The sequence below is a fragment of the Carcharhinus amblyrhynchos genome, chromosome 7 (genome assembly GCF_965287045.1).
Source record: "Carcharhinus amblyrhynchos chromosome 7, sCarAmb.v2.hapA, whole genome shotgun sequence".
NCBI classification, from domain to species: Eukaryota; Metazoa; Chordata; class Chondrichthyes; order Carcharhiniformes; family Carcharhinidae; genus Carcharhinus; species Carcharhinus amblyrhynchos.
In genome coordinates this window covers 85,080,244-85,097,310 of record NC_137330.1, presented here as the reverse complement: position 1 = coordinate 85,097,310, position 17,067 = coordinate 85,080,244, and the positions used below count along the sequence as shown (strand labels likewise).

The following is a 17,067-nucleotide window of genomic DNA, read 5'->3' as shown; positions in this document are numbered from 1 at the left end:
TTAAACATTTCACTCTCCTTTTTGCATTGCTGCTCACCAGTGGTGTAGAGTGAAAGTGAGGAGCAAACAAAAAATGGGAAACACACTGGCTGAAATTCTCTGAGCAATGCAGTGGGCTGAGAAACATGAGTGAGGTGCCTTTGGCGAGATTTGCAACCAGTGTAACATCAGTTGAGAGTCCCCCATGTGTTTTTTTTAGCACAATCAGCTCCGTGCCAGAAATCGGCATTGAGCTGATTATCATATTGAATTTTGAATTTCAATATTATTAGCAAGCCTGGGATGATATTCTCCGGGGCCCCTAGTGTCTCCCCCACACTGCCAGGAGTGGTTCCATCCAACAAGATTTACTCCTACTCCCCACTAACAGGGAACAGGTTTCTTGGTCCCGCTGGTGGGGTCAGAGGCCATTGAGACCCTCCGACAGGTCACAAGCAAGGACGGTGCCTTTTGGGCAGTGCCAGCCTGGCAAATCCAGCCTGGCACTGCCCAATGAGCAAACTGGAACTGCCCACTGGGCACTTTGGCACTGCCCACTAGGTCCTGGGCATTGCCAAAGGGGCAGATCCGGGGGGGGGGAGGGGGGGGGAGGGGAGGAAACCACTGCCATTCTGCAGTCGGGGTTGGTGGGATCAGTGGGAGAGGGAGGGAGGATGACAATTGAAGATGGCCATCAAGGTGGGGAGGGTCGGGCCTGGCCATCAGGATTTGAGGGGGGGGAGGGGAGATGTGGCATCAGGCCTGGTCATCAGGGTGGGGGTGGGGGAGGTCAGATTTGTGGTGGGGGGGTCAGGCCTGGTCATTGAGATGGAAGAGGGGTTAGGCCTGGTCATCGGGGTCCTGGCTGGGGTCAGGAGATCAAGGCTAGCCTGGGAGGTCTGGTGCGACAGCGATTAGGGGATGCAGAGGTCCGGAAGGCCAGTGATCAGGGGGTTATGAGGCTGGCTAGCGATAAGGCAGGCCAGTGATCAGGAGGATGGTGATGGCGGGGGCCACTGCACAAGCGCCAACCTCCACACCGACAGATTGGCGGATGTGCAGTGGCCAGCTCAATACTATGCTGCCGGCCTCTCAGGCAGGAATAGACTCCAGCCCCTACTTACCAATGTGAATCACATTGAGGCACGCTGCATTATTCAGTGTATCAGAGTTTCATTCTGTTAAGTACACCCAAAAAATGGACAGGAAATGCTCCTGTTTTCCTGCCCCTGGGACACTTAATTTTGTTTTGGGGGAATCCTGGCCACAAACTCATTTCATCCCCAGCACCCTTCCCCAACATGCACACACACACTGACCTTGGAGGGAATACAGTGTAGATTTGCTAGAATGATGCATGAAGACCAAGGGTTAAATTACAAGGCGAGATTACATAAACCAGTGTTCAATTGCCTGGAATTTAGGAGATGAAGGGGAGATTTGATCAAATTTTTGAAGATATTAAGGGGAACTGATAGGTTGGGTATAGAGAAACAATATCAACTGGTTATGGATTCTCGGACTAAGGGGAATAGCTGAAAAATTAAAGTCAGGTTTCTCAAAAGTGATGTCACACACAAATGGCAGTAGATGTTTGGGACTCTCTTCTGTAAACGGCACTTGATGTTGTTTCAATTTTTAACTTTAAATCTAAGTTTAATAGATTTCTAGTAACCAAAAGTAGTAAAGAACACAGTAAAGTGAAGATTAGGTCACAGATCAGCCATGATCTTATTAAATGATGGAACAGGCCCAAGAAGCTAACTGGCCTACTCCTATTCGTATGACAGGAAAAATGTTTTTCACACAAAGGGATCAATGATTCATAAAGTGGTTGCAGTGCAGAAGGAGGCCATTCAGCCCTTCATGTTCCTACTGGCCCTTCTGTAGGACCAATTAACTGAGTGTCATTCCCCATCCTTTTTAGTGGCAGCAAAAAAAAACTCAAAGCAATTCAAGAGCCAGTTGAATGCAGCGATAAGGCAACTAAAGTTTCCTCAGGATGAGTAGCCAAAAGTGGGCTGAATGTGTTTGATTGATATAAGGAAAGGTCATTGTAACAGTAAGCTGTACACACGTGTGTGTGTTAAACACTCACATCCTCTGGCACCTGCCCACTACAGTTAGTGCTTTGGGGTGTTCAGACATCCTTGCAGGGGCTTCTTTATTAAAAGAGATGAAAAGGGGTTAGAGGTTTACTGTGGAAAGGAGAGACGAAGGAGCGAGTGAGAGAGGAAGGGATTACAAGTTCTTGACACATCGGTGCTGCTGCAGTGAGTCAGACTGAACTCCTCTACTCCCTCTGTCGGCAGCCGGGCCAGTCGCGGTGGAAATCCCCACTGGAAAGTCCCGGCGTGTTTTCCCTCATCTTCTGACTTTCGCCAAGGTGGGGAAGAGCGTCTGCGAATCGACTTCAATGTAATGCGAGTCAAGCCCGGAACAACCTTGCAGTTAACCCGAGGAAAGGAGGGGGTCCGGACACTGTTCAACAAAGTTCACTGTTCAGCAAAGGGGCTGAAAGCCAACTTCAACGGTACTTGTTACTCATTTCTGACGGCAAACGTTTTATTCTGTCTGCCTGTTTTGCAGCATGTTTGAATATTATTGTTTTAATGTGTGGATGTTGTGAATTGCTGCTTGTGCCTTTGACAGGATCAAGGGGGCTGTGTCTCGCTATAACAGTGCTAACTCCCTGACTCCTTCCATCCGCTGTAGGGTGTGCTGAAGATGGCAGCTGAAGGCAGCTTATTGCCTCAGTTTCTCTTCGCCAGTAACTTGACGAAGACGGTGGGACTCAGGGAGAGGATCTCCAATGACCTGGTCAAGCCCCCCTGCACCAATGGGTTGATACACTATTTCAGGAGCATGCACAGGTACACAGTGGAGCTGTTCCGCCTGAGTCATTTCAGCCCGCAGTTCAGGACTAAAATCCAAGAGGCTCTATTCGACAGGGCCCAACAGACTGCCCTCGAACAGAACAGGAACCTCAACTGGTGCAGCGAGGTCAAGAAACTTGTGCCTTTGAAGACAAACGGTAAGAGTTTAAAGCGCAATTTGGAATATGTCTTTAATTTATACGACTCCTTTTAAAAATATCTTAGGGATGAATTTTTGATTGCACATTTGCGGGGGGAGACTATATATATGCCTTCTTATACCTAATTCCAAAATACTTCAACACAAACAAAATACCTGTTGCAGAATGAGGTAAGTAGTTACGTAGCCATTATCTGTCAATGGAAATAAGGTTGTCTAAGTCATTAGCACCTCCATATAATTAAATGAAAGACTGAACTTAATTTTGTTTATTAAAAAATATAAAATCTAGTTCACAGATTTCATACTATGTCAATGCAAGATGTTTAACTCGTATGATTGCACTGGTTATTTTCACCTCAATGGAGTTAGTTGTACAACAAATAGTTGATGTGTTTCATTTTTTCATTCAAAATCAAGTATTTAATACCTCCAAAGAAGGCATATTTTCTGCTGAGATTAATGTTTTGATTTTCAGTCATATAAACAGGCAGATTGTTGCAGGAAACAAGCATTGTAAATTCAGTTCAGATCTGTACTCTGATCTTCTATTGTAGTTGGGTTTGTTTTTTTAATATCAGCGGTAGTATACAATTCGATTCCTTTTTCATTTAATACGTTATTTCAAGATTGTATGTTTTTAAACAAACTCACAATAGGAACTCTGCTCAAAGTGCTCATTGCTGTAAAATGTTTAGGATTATTTGAAAAGAAGTTTTGAAGGCTGTTACATGGCTGTACATCCACCAAAAGGGACTGAAAATTTGAACAGTTTCTCAGATAGGAAAAATTACAGAAATTGTGCAATGCCTGCCCAATACACAATTTGATAGTAAACGTACATAGCACCTGAAGCTTAACAAGTGCATTGTTGCTTAATTGTGGCCTGATAATCGGGCATTCAGTTCTACATGATGGTAATGAACAATGCCATTTCTGAAAGAAATTTTAAATTAACTTTGAAACTTTTTAGAGCTCTCTTATGCAAAGTTTCATTTTCAGTTTAAGAAGCCAAATAGCAAATGCTGCTGAATGCCCTTTAAGACAGTTTCAGCACTGCAACCAAAATATTCTTTGTGACCATTTGTCACCGTGTGTCTCCAATGTGGAGACCCAAATTTATTATTTGAATTGATGTTTTTTTCCACGAGTTAATTGCTAGCAGAGTTTGCACAGACTACTTTCAGAAATTTAGGTATTTTCGGTGATTCAGTGCTGACGTGTCTGGGGATGTGAAAATTTAGCAAATGGGGAAGAGTGTAGGAGTCTGTTAAAATTAAAACTTCCCCTGAAAGTCCCAACAACTATTGGTTGAATCAAATTTTACTTGTGTAATGCATAAACATTCCAAGTACCCAAACTCCCCAACCACACCCACTTGGAAATTCCATGTCACAAAATAGGGCTCAGACAGCTACACATTACAAAAGAGCAATGGTAATTGACTGCATGCATATATTAGTCAATCTGCTACTCATATGGAAATTCCATAGTTATACAGGGATTTTTACATGGCCCATTCTTCAAAAAGAAGTCTGAACATTGAACTCTGTGCATTCCCTGGTGATTCATTTTAGTGCCTTTTTTAGTGAGTTTCCATATCTAAATAGGTTAGATCTGGTTATATCACTGATCTCAGTTTTATTTTTCCTTTCTCTTTCTCTCTCCCCAGTGACCGTACCCACCACCACCCCCCCCGCCAGCCATTTTCTGCTCCAGCCCACAAAAAAATTACAAATGAATCAACCAGGAAACTACTATGTAATTATTGTTGAAATGAGAACATATTTTGCATGTACGCCACATGCAGACCTGAACTAGAAATTTTTCTTGTGAATTGGTCCACGTGTTGCCTGATGGGGCACCAAGAGATATTTGGCTGCTGCAATATTTCTTGAACACTGCTTCCTCACAGTGCCAGGGACCCAGGTTCAATTCCCGCTTGGATCACTGTCTGTGCGGAGTCTGCACATTCTCCCTGTGTCGGCATGGGTTTCTCCTGGGTGCTCCAGTTTCCTACCACAGTCCAAAGGACTGGTGCTGGTTAAGTGCCCTCTCAATGACTCGTGATAGTAAAAATATAGCAGTAGGCCTATTAGGATGATGTGTTTGCACAGCTCTTGTATCAGGTGGGGGTGGTTATATGGGGGGCAAATACTGTGAAGTAACTTTGATGAGTTAAGACATTACAGTCTGTAGCCACAGTATGTTGGTGGATATTGAGTCCAGTAACATGGACATCATGCTTCATGAGTGTTCTTATTACACTCATCGGATAGGTGATGAGCATTCCACCATACAGGTGACTTAACCTTTTTTCTATCTACAAGGCTTTTGAGGGGATCAACAGTAAACCTTTCATCACACTTAACTTGTTGGTCTCTTTTTGCTTGGTGTTGATTTTTGCATATGTCAATAAAGAACAAAGGGAGGAGGCCAGGCTTTCTCTAATTCACAGTGACCTTAGCAATAGAAATTTGCATTTATATGGCACCTTTAATGTTGTGAAACATCCCCGAACACTTCACGGGAATATAATCAGACAAAAGATAATGTGAATATTTGCCAATTTCCATCACAGTCTCTCGTAATTTTCCCTCTGGATCTGGAGGTGGGCTAGGCAGCCTGATTTTTATAGTGGCTGGAGATGGGTGTTCAGTTTCTGCCCATAGCCCATTAGTAAAAGGCTAGTAAACCAACCCTCAAAATGGACCTGGACCCTGTTAGCATGAACTTGTTTGGTTCTGACAAAAGGTCATCTAAACTCAAAATGTTGGCCCTAATTCTCTTCCCATAGATGCTGTCAGACCTGCTGAGATTTTCCAGAATTTTCCGTTTTCGTACCTTGTTAGTATTATTGGGCAGCCAGCTGATTTCAGTAGGACACACTATTTAAAATCACCAGATTGCTGTTTCCCAGATTGCACCAGTCAGCTCTGAATGAAAGTGCCAATTTAACAAGGAGGCAATGCCGTGCATCCAAAAAAGTGTGCAATCATTTAGGTTAAGCTTTCCAACTCTGTGCTTGTCATTAGAATGGCTCCGTGCCTTAATTTGTGTTTTTGTTGTTTACAATTTAATCTCAATCATTCCAGCATCAGTTTGAAAGTTGGTTAACATTCCTGCCATCCTACTCTAGTTCTTAGGATTTTGCTTGGGGCTGGAGTGAACAAGCAACCTGAAGCATGGCTCAAATTTTCAGAAAGCACAAAGGACAGTGACCAATGCAGGAGAATCCCTGTTACTCTCTTTTCCCCAAAAATTGATTTGCCAACTCCCTTTCATCCACCAGAAAGAATGATCTGCAATTTCCAAGTATTGCAGGCTCAAATGAGTTAAAATAAAAGATCAAAGTAACTGGGTTAATAGTGTGTCAGATAAGATAGTGAGAAAGCTATCGGAAACAATTCCATTTTGAGTGATCTTTTCATTCTGTTGTTAGACTTTGTCCCTTCAGATTCTGGTGATTTATACACTGCTGACATTTGTTACAGCAATAAATAATAAGTTGAGTTTGTACGCTGATGAAATAACAGTTCATTTGGTTGGCCTATAAAATAATGAACAGCAGACTACAACTGCACACACTGTCTTGACATTAAACACATCTCATCCACTGCACCTAGTGGCCAAATTACCATTTTTCCAAATTCAGATCAGCCAACTTATTAATTTGGAGACAAGATATGATTCTTTTTTCGCTCAGCGGTTGCAAACATTTGTCTGTAATATATATCTTTCTGCTTTACATATAAAACTTGCGTTTAATTTGAGTTCTCCCCTTATTTGTTTCTGTCTCAGGTGATGGGAACTGCCTGCTGCATGCCACATCCCAGTTTATGTGGGGAGTTCAGGACATTGACCTTATCCTTCGCAAAACACTATGGGAAGCTCTGAAAGAAACGGACACAAGAAACTTCAAATTACGGTGGCAGATTGAATGTGTCCGATCACTAGAGTTTGAAGCCACAGGCCTCCGTTATGACACCAAGGTGAATAAGTCATTTTCAGTTATTTGCTTCAAAATCATCTAATGTAACACTGATTTGTTTGATCGGAACATTTTTGGGGAAAAAAAGTTAATTTAGTTAATTTTCAGTTTTGATAAGAATGCAATTGAAGTTTTGGACATCAACTATTCCAATGATTTTGCTCCATGATATATTTTTGTTATTTCTAACAAAAACCCATTTCTTCTGCAGAACTGGGATGAAGAATGGGAGAAGGTCCTGAAAATGGCATCTGTAGCGGCACATTTTGGCCAGCCAGGGCTACCTTTCGATTCATTAGAGGAAATCCATATCTTTGTTCTTGCCAATATCCTTAAAAGACCAATAATTGTTATTGCTGGTGAGTGTTTGACAAAAGTAAAAAAAACTGCAAAAAATATTGAATAGAATAAATTACTGGATTTTGGACTTACATGTGAAGTTTGAAAATGAGCTGACCCTTCCATAGATGCAAATACCATTTTCATAGATGGAAAAACAACTGGATAGAGGTGTGTGTGGCTGATTGAATTTGTGAAGGTGCCATTTCTCCATTTTTTTAAAAAATCAGAATGAATAGAAATCTCTAAAAGTTGGCACGTGCGAAAGCCTCCAAATGATTGTTATTGCGACAAATGCTTATTGTTTACATTGGGATTAGACCTAACTTCATTGCCCCGATGATAATTTAGGATTTTTAAAAAATTTAAAGCAAAGTGTCAGTTGCTGGACTTTAAGCAGTTGAGTTATGTGCGTTCCTTACATATCAGACACAAATGTAAGGATTGATTCTGTGACATTAGTCTCCATTCAAAAAAAAAGAAAGGTGGTGGAGTGGTTGATATCCCCTGGCCTATCTTCAGGGTTATTTACACTGTGATATCACCAAGTTCATTCCAACATAATCTGTCCATACTTAGACAGTAACAGAATTGAAAGGTCAGAATTTTGATCTTCATGGTATTCACAAAAATGCAATTTGTCTTGTATCCACAACTGAGATTCAGCAGTAGTCACCCCTCACCCCTTTGAGATTTTGCTTAAAATCTTAAACTTTCACAACACAAACATTCTTTACTACAGAGTGAAACTCTTCTCTGACAAAGTTGTCTTTAACAAGCAATCATTCCTTTTAACAGACAGAGTGCTGAGAAGCTTTGGCACGAACACAAGTTTAGCACCCTTGCATTTTGGAGGGATCTACCTGCCGTTGCATTGGCCAGCACAAGAATGCTACAGGTATCCCATTGTACTGGGCTATGACATGCAGCATTTTTCTCCACTTGTTACCATCGACGACAGGAGTCCAGGTATCTAATTTTTTTTTCTCTTAAATCAATGTAAGTTAAGGCAGCATTCATCAAAATTATCCAGTTCTTGCTATGTTACTTGTATCCACATGTTGAAATGAAAAGAAAAATGTGGAATTGTTGGAAAGTTACACGGAAAATATCGAGAATATGCACTGATCCTTCAGCATATCAAGTTGCATTTATTCCTTTGTTGCCATAGATATATTTTAGTTTTCCTCCCTTTATGCCCTCCACCCGGATACTGATATCTCAGCTCTGCCACTGCAGTTCTACTTGGAGATGACCAGCCAGGGTGGCATAGTGGTTAGCACTGCTGCCTCATAGCACCAGGGACCTGGGTTCGATTCCCGGCTTGGATCACTGTCTATGTGGAGTCTGCAGTCCAACAGCATCCGAGTTTCACCAGGGTGGGTTTTTTGTGGAATGGGGAACTCCCCTCCCCTCCCTGGTGCAACTGTTGTCCATGGCATTTAAATAACGATTAAGTTTCATCTTAATAAAGGACTCTGAATTTTACAGGCAGCATGATTATTTCCTGAGCTGTGTTGAACTCAATAGGGTCAGCGTGGCCAGAACACTTTCAGAGAACCTCTTCAGTTGATCTGGGAAACCTTGATCAGTTACACTGAAGAGCTGTAGCTGTGACCTCATGACAGACTGCCGCTCACAACTCTCCTCCTCAGAGTGTTTTCCATGCTTGTTGTGTGATTGGAACCTCTTGGAAATGCCTTCAGATGCTCAGCATTTTGCTCATTTTCAGTTACCTGAAGGACATAAAAGGACAAAACATGTGGGTCTTAGCCTCTTCCCAATGTTATTTCCCTACAGGAGAGAAGAGCAACCAGAGAGCTCTGAGTGTTTATAATTGTGGGGACAGAGGAAAAGCAGCACATTTGTAGAGGGTGACTGTAAGGCATGGGTGCAAGAGGGCAGAAGAATCTTTAAAATTCTGTGTAAAGTCTCTGGAATATTTGTCCGAACTTCTTCATTATTATTAAGCAACTATGCAGAAGATTAAACTTAAAATGTTTAAAGTGTCTACATCCTAGTTTGCCCTGATCCAGAAATACACAAGTATTTCCCGAACTGGCCGTTTAAAATGGTAAATTGTCTCTGATGTTATGCAGCAATGATGATGCCAGGTTTTCCCACTTGAGCCCAGCATTCCAGTTGTACAAATGAGGGAAAATACATAACGGGGGCAAGAACTTCCCAGGCTGAAAAGGGGAATAAAGGACTTAGAATAACCAAATCCAACACAAAATTCGATGGACACCGGAGACAGAGTTGTCAGGGCTAAGTTTTCTGTCTGCTGATGCTTTCATTCTAAAGCCTGTAATATACAGAATTTCACAATCTAAGACAGGTAAAGGTGACCTAGCAATAAAGTGGTTGAGATTCTTTGCAAGAGTTTTGCCATTTCCTGTTGGTTTTTGTTTTAAAAAAGATTCCACCTCAATCAGTGATGAAGTGTAAGCCTGTGACACTTCATTGACCCATGCTTTGTTGGTCAAATCCATTATTGTGGGGAATCCATTACTCATTTGTTACTTGCGCAGGGTGTTTAATTTTGACCCGTTGTTTCCACAAATCTGTACAAGATGCTTCTTTGTTCCATGGGGAAGTACTCAGAACACATTGTTTGATGTAAACTGTTATGTTCAAACAGAAATCCGAGCTGTTCCATTGGTTCATGACGGAAGAAGGCGGTTTGAAGATTTCACAGTGCACTTTTTAATACCAAGGGAAGAGGAAAATAAAGCCAGGCTGCTAGAAGAGTACTTCAACCTGGTTGAAATTCCAGTCCAGGGTCTGGAGTTTGGTACTACTCACTTAATTAAGGCTGCGAGGTAAAATAGTTATCTTATTGGTTAATCGCACCTTATTTCCTATCAGTATTTCTAAGGAATATCATTAGTTCGTGCTGGTGTGAAGCAAAATTGCACATTTGTTAGAATGGCAGTCAGCAATGTAATTACTTCCAACACTACTAGTCAGTGAAACATTGAGAGAGCCTAAAATGACTGCTGTGATTATCTAGTAATATGACTAGTTTCGTTTATCATTAATTTTCTAAAAAATTAATTCATGGGACATGGGCATTGCTGGCTGGCCAACATTTATTGCCCATCCCCAGTTGCCCTTGGAGGGCAATTGAGAGTCAACCACATTGCTGTGACTCTAGAGTCGCATGTAGGCCAGGCCAGGTAAGGATGGCAGATTTCCTTCCCTAAAGACATTAGTGAACCAGATGGGTTTTTCCGACAATCGACAATGATCATCAGTAGATGCTTAATTCCAGATTTGTTTTTAATGAATTCAAATTCCAGCATCTGCAGTGGTGAGATTTGAACCCAAGCCCCCAGAACATTGGTTGAGTTTCTGGAGTTTCTAGCATAATACCATTAGGCCAATGCCTCCCCCTAATGTTTAGTTACTTCCAGCTTCAGAATTCAGACTGGCTCCAGGATTAGGAAGAAATGCAGAGTAATTTCTGATTCCTCTTGCGAACTTTTGAAACTAATTTTTGATTATAAATGTTGTGTCTCAGGCGTGCATGACAAATTTGAGGAATGCTGCACATCTCATTCTAGAATTATGGAGCAAACCTCCGTTAGATGTTGAAGATTTTTCATTACTAGTTGACTAAATAATGTCTTGCTTTTCTTAAGATGAAAGCAAATTACTGCGGATGCTGGAAAAAACCCAGAAAATATTGGAAAGTCTCATCAGTCTGACAACAACTGTGGAGAGATCCGAGCTCCATCGAAGGGTCTTCCAGACTCGAACTGTTAGCTCTGTCCTCTCTCCACAGATGCTGAGATTTTCCAACATTTTCTGTTTTTGTTTTGCTCTACTAATTCTTGGAGGACGTTCCACAACTTTTCTGGAGTTAGTGGAACACAACGTTGGGAATATTCCCAGTATGTCCACAATGCAACTTTGTCCACATTAGAAACACGCACACAAGTTTGTTTCTACAAAAGTGGTTTGTGTTTATTTTTAATCAAGTTTCTGTGACATAGATTTTAAACCAGCACTATTTTGGTGGTTTCAGATTGGATGAAGGCAACTTGCCAGAAGACTTGAACTTAGTGGAGGATTACCACCAGCTGGTAAATCATGAGTACAAGAGATGGCAGCAGACTCTGGCAGAGACCAATAGGCCAGCTCACAACCGGATCCAAACGAATGCTGCTGCATACCAGGGGTCACTTATAGAAGAAAAATGTGCCACCTATGGATGCCTTTTCTACTGCTCTGTAGAAACTAAACCATTTTGTCATGAGTGCTTTGAACAGGCAAAGGGCACAAAGACAGAAAGCAATGTGAAAGCTCATGAGCAGCAGAAGAAGAAAGGGTGCTGTCCTCCTCGGGCCGAGTTGGTTATCACCACGACGACACCCGCAGAACTGGAACGGTCCTCTCGGCCTCGCTCAGCACCGCCCACAGCCCCTAGTCTTTCTCTCTTTAGTGAAACGAATGCCATGAAATGCAAGGTTCCCAACTGCCCCTTTACATTTAATGTGCAGCACAATGGATTATGCGAGCAGTGCTTTAAAACAAGGACAGTAGTGCCAGGCAACATTATTGATAATTGGACTTCTGAGTTGAAAGCACCCGGTCACAGAGAGCCTGCTGCGGAGAAAATGGGTTCTTCCCGGGAGAATGCAAGGACTAAACAAGCTGCTGGTAATCCATTACATCAAGAGCGTACCCAGTGTAGTGGATGTCATCAAGAAACTCTAACAACAGTGAACGGATTGTGTAATATGTGCTTGTTAAGGACATTTCAAGGAATCACTTCATCCTCCCATGATGACTCTAGCTCCTTACATTCAGGCCATGAGAGATCACATTCCCACCCAAGCCAAATTGCGAGGAATATGGGTCACCCATCAGCCGCTGATCAATGCCAGGTCTCTAATGTATGGGCTCTCACCACTGGGCCACAGGCCTCTGAAAGCACACCGAAGAACAGAGCCAACTACACGCCTGAGGAACCAAAAGAAGGTTTACAACCATGCAAGAACTCTGGATGCAAGTACTTTGGAACAAAAGAGCATCAGGGCTATTGTACCATTTGCTTTATAGGGTACAGAGAAAACCTCAGTAAGTTGCATGCTTTGTTTAAATAAATGATTTATGAGCTTTCTGTAAGGGAGCATTTGATGGCAATGCTCACCAGCTGACTGGAAAATATTTAAATTGTCTTGACCAGAATAGCCCTGTGAAAAAGCTGTTTGCTTGTTATAGCTTTAGTTATAGCTGCTAGAGTTAGGTTTTTCTTAAAACCTAAGTTTTTTTTTAAGTAAATTCATTTTGGCTGCACGAAAGAGTTGGGCCCGGATAGAAAGCCTAATTTATGCTGTGCCTTTTTACCATTCTAGCGCTATTTGCTTATTTCATAGCGTGAACTTTGATTTACATTTGACTGTTCAGTTCATTCAACCACTTTCAAATTAAACTCCAAAAAACACACCAAAATCCCTTGCTTTGATACCACACTGTAAATGTGATTTTTACGTTCATATGAGTTTATCTGATGCCTGGGTTTAAGTAGAAATAAATGTCAGAGATCCAAAGATTCTGCCTTTTAGAAAAATATTTCAATTTTTCTATGATAATGAAATCTGTAATTTTAATAATTTGGCTTCTATTTTTTGGGGGGGTGCGGTTTGTGATAGGTGGGCAAGGGAGTGTCTGAAGGCACTTTAATAGATTTTGGTCAAAAATTTTATTTCAATGTAAAAAGAAATCTCTTGGGATTCATTCATTGTGTTTTTTTTACGTAAGTGACCCTCTCTACTATCCAATGAAGGATGTACAAAATTTTCTGCTGTAACATCTCCCAAAAACAATATACAGGATAGTAATCTGAGTGCCAGGTGATAGATTAGGGGTGTATTTGTTCAGAATGTATATACATTAATATTTTCCCCCATAACTATCAATTGCAGAATGCTGCATTGTTTGTGGATTTTTGAACAAAGTAATTGAAACCATGTTTAATCGCTTTTCCGTGTCTCTGAAAGGTGCAACCTCTGCCGCTAGTCAGAACAGACCACAAAGAAATGTCCAGCCTTCTCATCGACCATCATCGACTGACCCCAGATTCCAGAACCTGGCTAGTTGTCGAGGTCAAGACTGCAACACATTTGGGAACAGTCATTTTGAAGGATATTGCCAAAAATGTTTCATAGATACACAATATCAAAGATACAACGAAGCAACATCTAGAGGCAGTTCCAACACTGTGAGTAGCTTGTGATTATAGAATTGCATATAGAATGTTAAGTTATACTTAGAATCAAAATGTACATTCAAATATTACAAGATCACACTTTTCTTGTATACTTTCACCCTGTCCCTCATCCAAGTCTTCCCACAAAATATCTTGGAGCCAAAAGAAGAAACAAATAGACAGTCTGTTCCTTTTTTTTGAATTCATTCATGGCATATGGACATCACTGACTGGGCCGCCATTTATTGTAAGAAGTCTCACAGCACCAGGTTAAAGTCCAACAAGTTTAGTTGATAGTAAACCCACAAGCTTTCGGAATGCTATTCCTTCGTCAGGCGAGTGGACAGTTCAGAACTTTGAGTTTACTATCAGATAAACTTGTTGGACTTTAACTTGGTGTTGTGAGACTTCTTACTGTGTTTATCCCAGTCCAATGCCGGCATCTCCACATCATGACCACCATTTATTGCCCATCCCTATTTACCAGAGGGCAAAGAGTCAACCACAGATGTGGGTCTGGAGTCACATGTAAGCCAGACCAGGTAAGGACAGCAGATTTCCTTCCCTAAAGGACATTAGTAAAATGGGTGGAACTGCAAGGCATATTATTGAGGCATTGCTGCAATGTGCAGTATTTAAATTATTTCTGCTGTCGTGCCAAAGGGTCATTGTTTAGAAAGAGAAAATGAATTTCCCTGTACAGCCAATGGAAGATGTGCACTCCTATATCACAAAAATTGGGATAGGCTGATTCCACTTGGCTCCTGAGTTTTAATGTGGGGGTGAAACCAGGTGAGGTAAGGGGGGAAAATATACAAAATATGTAAAATCTGCTTTTTGTGTACTTGTTGCAAAATTCAAAGTTCTGATCAAAAAATGATTTTTTTTTCCCTTGACTGTATCTTTCTAGAATGCATCACAACATCGACCTTTGGACGGCGTTGAGTTGAAAGGCCAGAGGATTAAGTGTGCAAGGAACTATTGTAACAACTATGTAACATCCAATGACAGTGAACTTTGCTTACCCTGTCGCCAAAGCAATCGTGACAGCACCTGGGATCCTGCCTTAAATAACCCACCAAAGCAGCGTTGCCGCACCACAGGCTGTGACCATTTTGGCAATAATAAGTGCAACGGGTACTGCAATGAATGCTATGTTTTTATTTCCACTTACGGGAGAAGATAAAGTACTGTGCAAATAATGGAAGCAAAGGATTTTTTCTTGCAAAAGGATGAGCTGTTTTTGGTGCCACCCTGAAAAGGGTAGGCCTTCAATCCTAAAATGGACGTTCCGGTGCAGAACATAATGCTGTTGTGAAGATTTTCTATAAATGTTTGATTTGTAAATTGACATATTTATTATATTAATTTGTTTTTCAATTCAACTGAACTGTTTGGGGAAAACCATCAAACTACCTTAATTTTTCTTGTATTATATAGTAAATATAATCCATGTCTTGATTATAACTCTAATAATTGTGGCTGGGGAAAATAACCCTCAAATAAATTATTTACCAAACGCACAAAGCATAAGCAAACTTATTGTAATGGTTTGGTACCGTATATTTTCTCAGGCAAGAATGTGAGATGGTACTACAGATCCCAAGAGGTTATAACACTCAAGCTGCATCAATCACTTTTCACAATTCCTTTCTGTAGAGAACCAATACAAGTATGTTTATTGGAATGATTTAACCTTGGCTTAATTTTGAAAGCATCATTTTGTGAGTTTTAGATAAGAGCAACTATTTGTTTGTATAGTCCTAATATCTTGGCTGAAATTAGGACGCCAAAAGCATACGAGTCTGTGTGTTTAAAAAAAAGAAAATCTTTGTATGTAGTTTGCTTCTTCTTTGAATACAAGAGGATCATTTTTTTGATCCTGTTTCTGCAAGAAAAGGAAATATTAGAAATTTAACTTATTCAAAGCTTTGAATTAGCTATTCTATATAACTGTACTTCTGAAATTTTATTTTATAATGTCCTGTTTGAGAAATTGGCATAAACATATTTTGAAAGAAAACTGCAAAGGGTTTGAGTAGAATTTTTCTGGTGAGTTGAAAATGAATCTTTAATGCCGCATTGCCTTACTGTTTTCGTGACAGACTTCAGTGTTATTTTCGGGTTATATTTTTAATATCTAAATCTAATGGGTGACAGGTGGAAAAAGTCATTTACAGTTGCACTTCATCACTTGACTCTTAGTTTCAAAATCACAGCAAATCATTAAAACAAAAATTCAGGGATGGCTGACCTAGGCTGTTAAGTTTTCCTATTTTAATGCCTGATTCATGGTGTTACCAAATCAAAGACCAGTTTGCAAATAGATGCTTGTTGATCTAAATTGGCCTCCAAATCATATTTGTTGTTGTTCCCTACTTTACTGCTACATAGATCAGAAAGTGTGGGAGTGAGGAATCGAACCCCTGCTCCATTCATGCAGTTGTTGATACATTGATTTCATCACTGCTACATTGCTTATTTTGCTTAAAGTGGCTTAAAATATGTCACCTCTGGGATCCAGGCTTGAATCCTGACCAGACTGATAGGAACACAACTTCTTGCTCCTTCAGTTATAAAGATCCAACCTGAAATGTGTTTGGATAGTCACAACCCAGTTCTGAGTAGGTGCGAGGTCACACCACAAAAATTCCTCTGTAATTCAGCACCAAATTGACAATCTTGCCAAGAAAGGACAGAAGAAGGCTGGTCTGTGAAATGGGCCAAATAAACTTTGGTTTAGTCGGGCTACTGTTGCAAAGTGAGGCGATTGCATATTGTAGGGTGGAGTATTGCAAACTTTTCACGTTTAACTTGTTCTGCACATCCTGGAAATGCCTGACACTGATGCCTATGGAAGATAACACCTGCATATTGACTGGTTGGGTTGCATGAGCTGTTTCTGTGTTGTAATCTTTACATGTAGTATATCCGGTATCATTGAAAAATGGAAGTGTTCTTTCTAGCACACTTTGCCTTAACACTTAGCAACATGGGTATTATTTGGCATGACTGATATGTAGAGCACTACCCAAAAAAGTCATTTAATGTTCATCAAATTGTGTTTTGAACTTTGGACCGGCACACAACTAACGCTTACTTTTAAAAACGGAGACAGGACGGAGCTATTAGATCAGCTAACTTAATGTTGGTAATAGGAAAGATCTGGGAATTTTCACTCAAAAATCTGATTTAAAAAAAACTAGAAACTGAAAATATATAATGAGAATTACAAAATAAATGGTCATAATTTTAATGGCTAGCAATGAGAAAATATTTTCATATATAAAAGTCATAATTATTAATAAATCCAAAAGGCAATTTCAGAGAAACATCCTTGCCCAACAAGAATATGGATCAGGAAATGGGATATGCATACTATCTTACTGAACCTGTCCCAGTCTTACAGCACAGTGTATGCTATTTCAATACAAGTTTATCAAAGAAAATCAGAGACTGTGAAGATAATTTGTTACCTCGCCACATGGACTGCGGCATTTCAAAA

General features: G+C 40.6%; 1 protein-coding gene across 1 annotated transcript; it reads left to right on the top strand.

Moving 5' to 3' along the window:
- The first annotated feature begins 2,356 nt into the window (after positions 1–2,356).
- tnfaip3 (tumor necrosis factor, alpha-induced protein 3) lies at positions 2,357–15,224 on the top strand. The gene is made up of 9 exons (XM_080192696.1): positions 2,357–2,512; positions 2,695–3,013; positions 6,817–7,007; positions 7,218–7,365; positions 8,144–8,314; positions 9,987–10,167; positions 11,376–12,430; positions 13,354–13,574; positions 14,473–15,224. Exons 2-9 carry the CDS (start codon positions 2,707–2,709, stop codon positions 14,746–14,748), a joined length of 2,550 nt encoding a protein of 849 aa, XP_080048822.1. The 5' UTR covers positions 2,357–2,512; positions 2,695–2,706; the 3' UTR covers positions 14,749–15,224.
- The last annotated feature ends 1,843 nt before the right edge of the window (positions 15,225–17,067 follow it).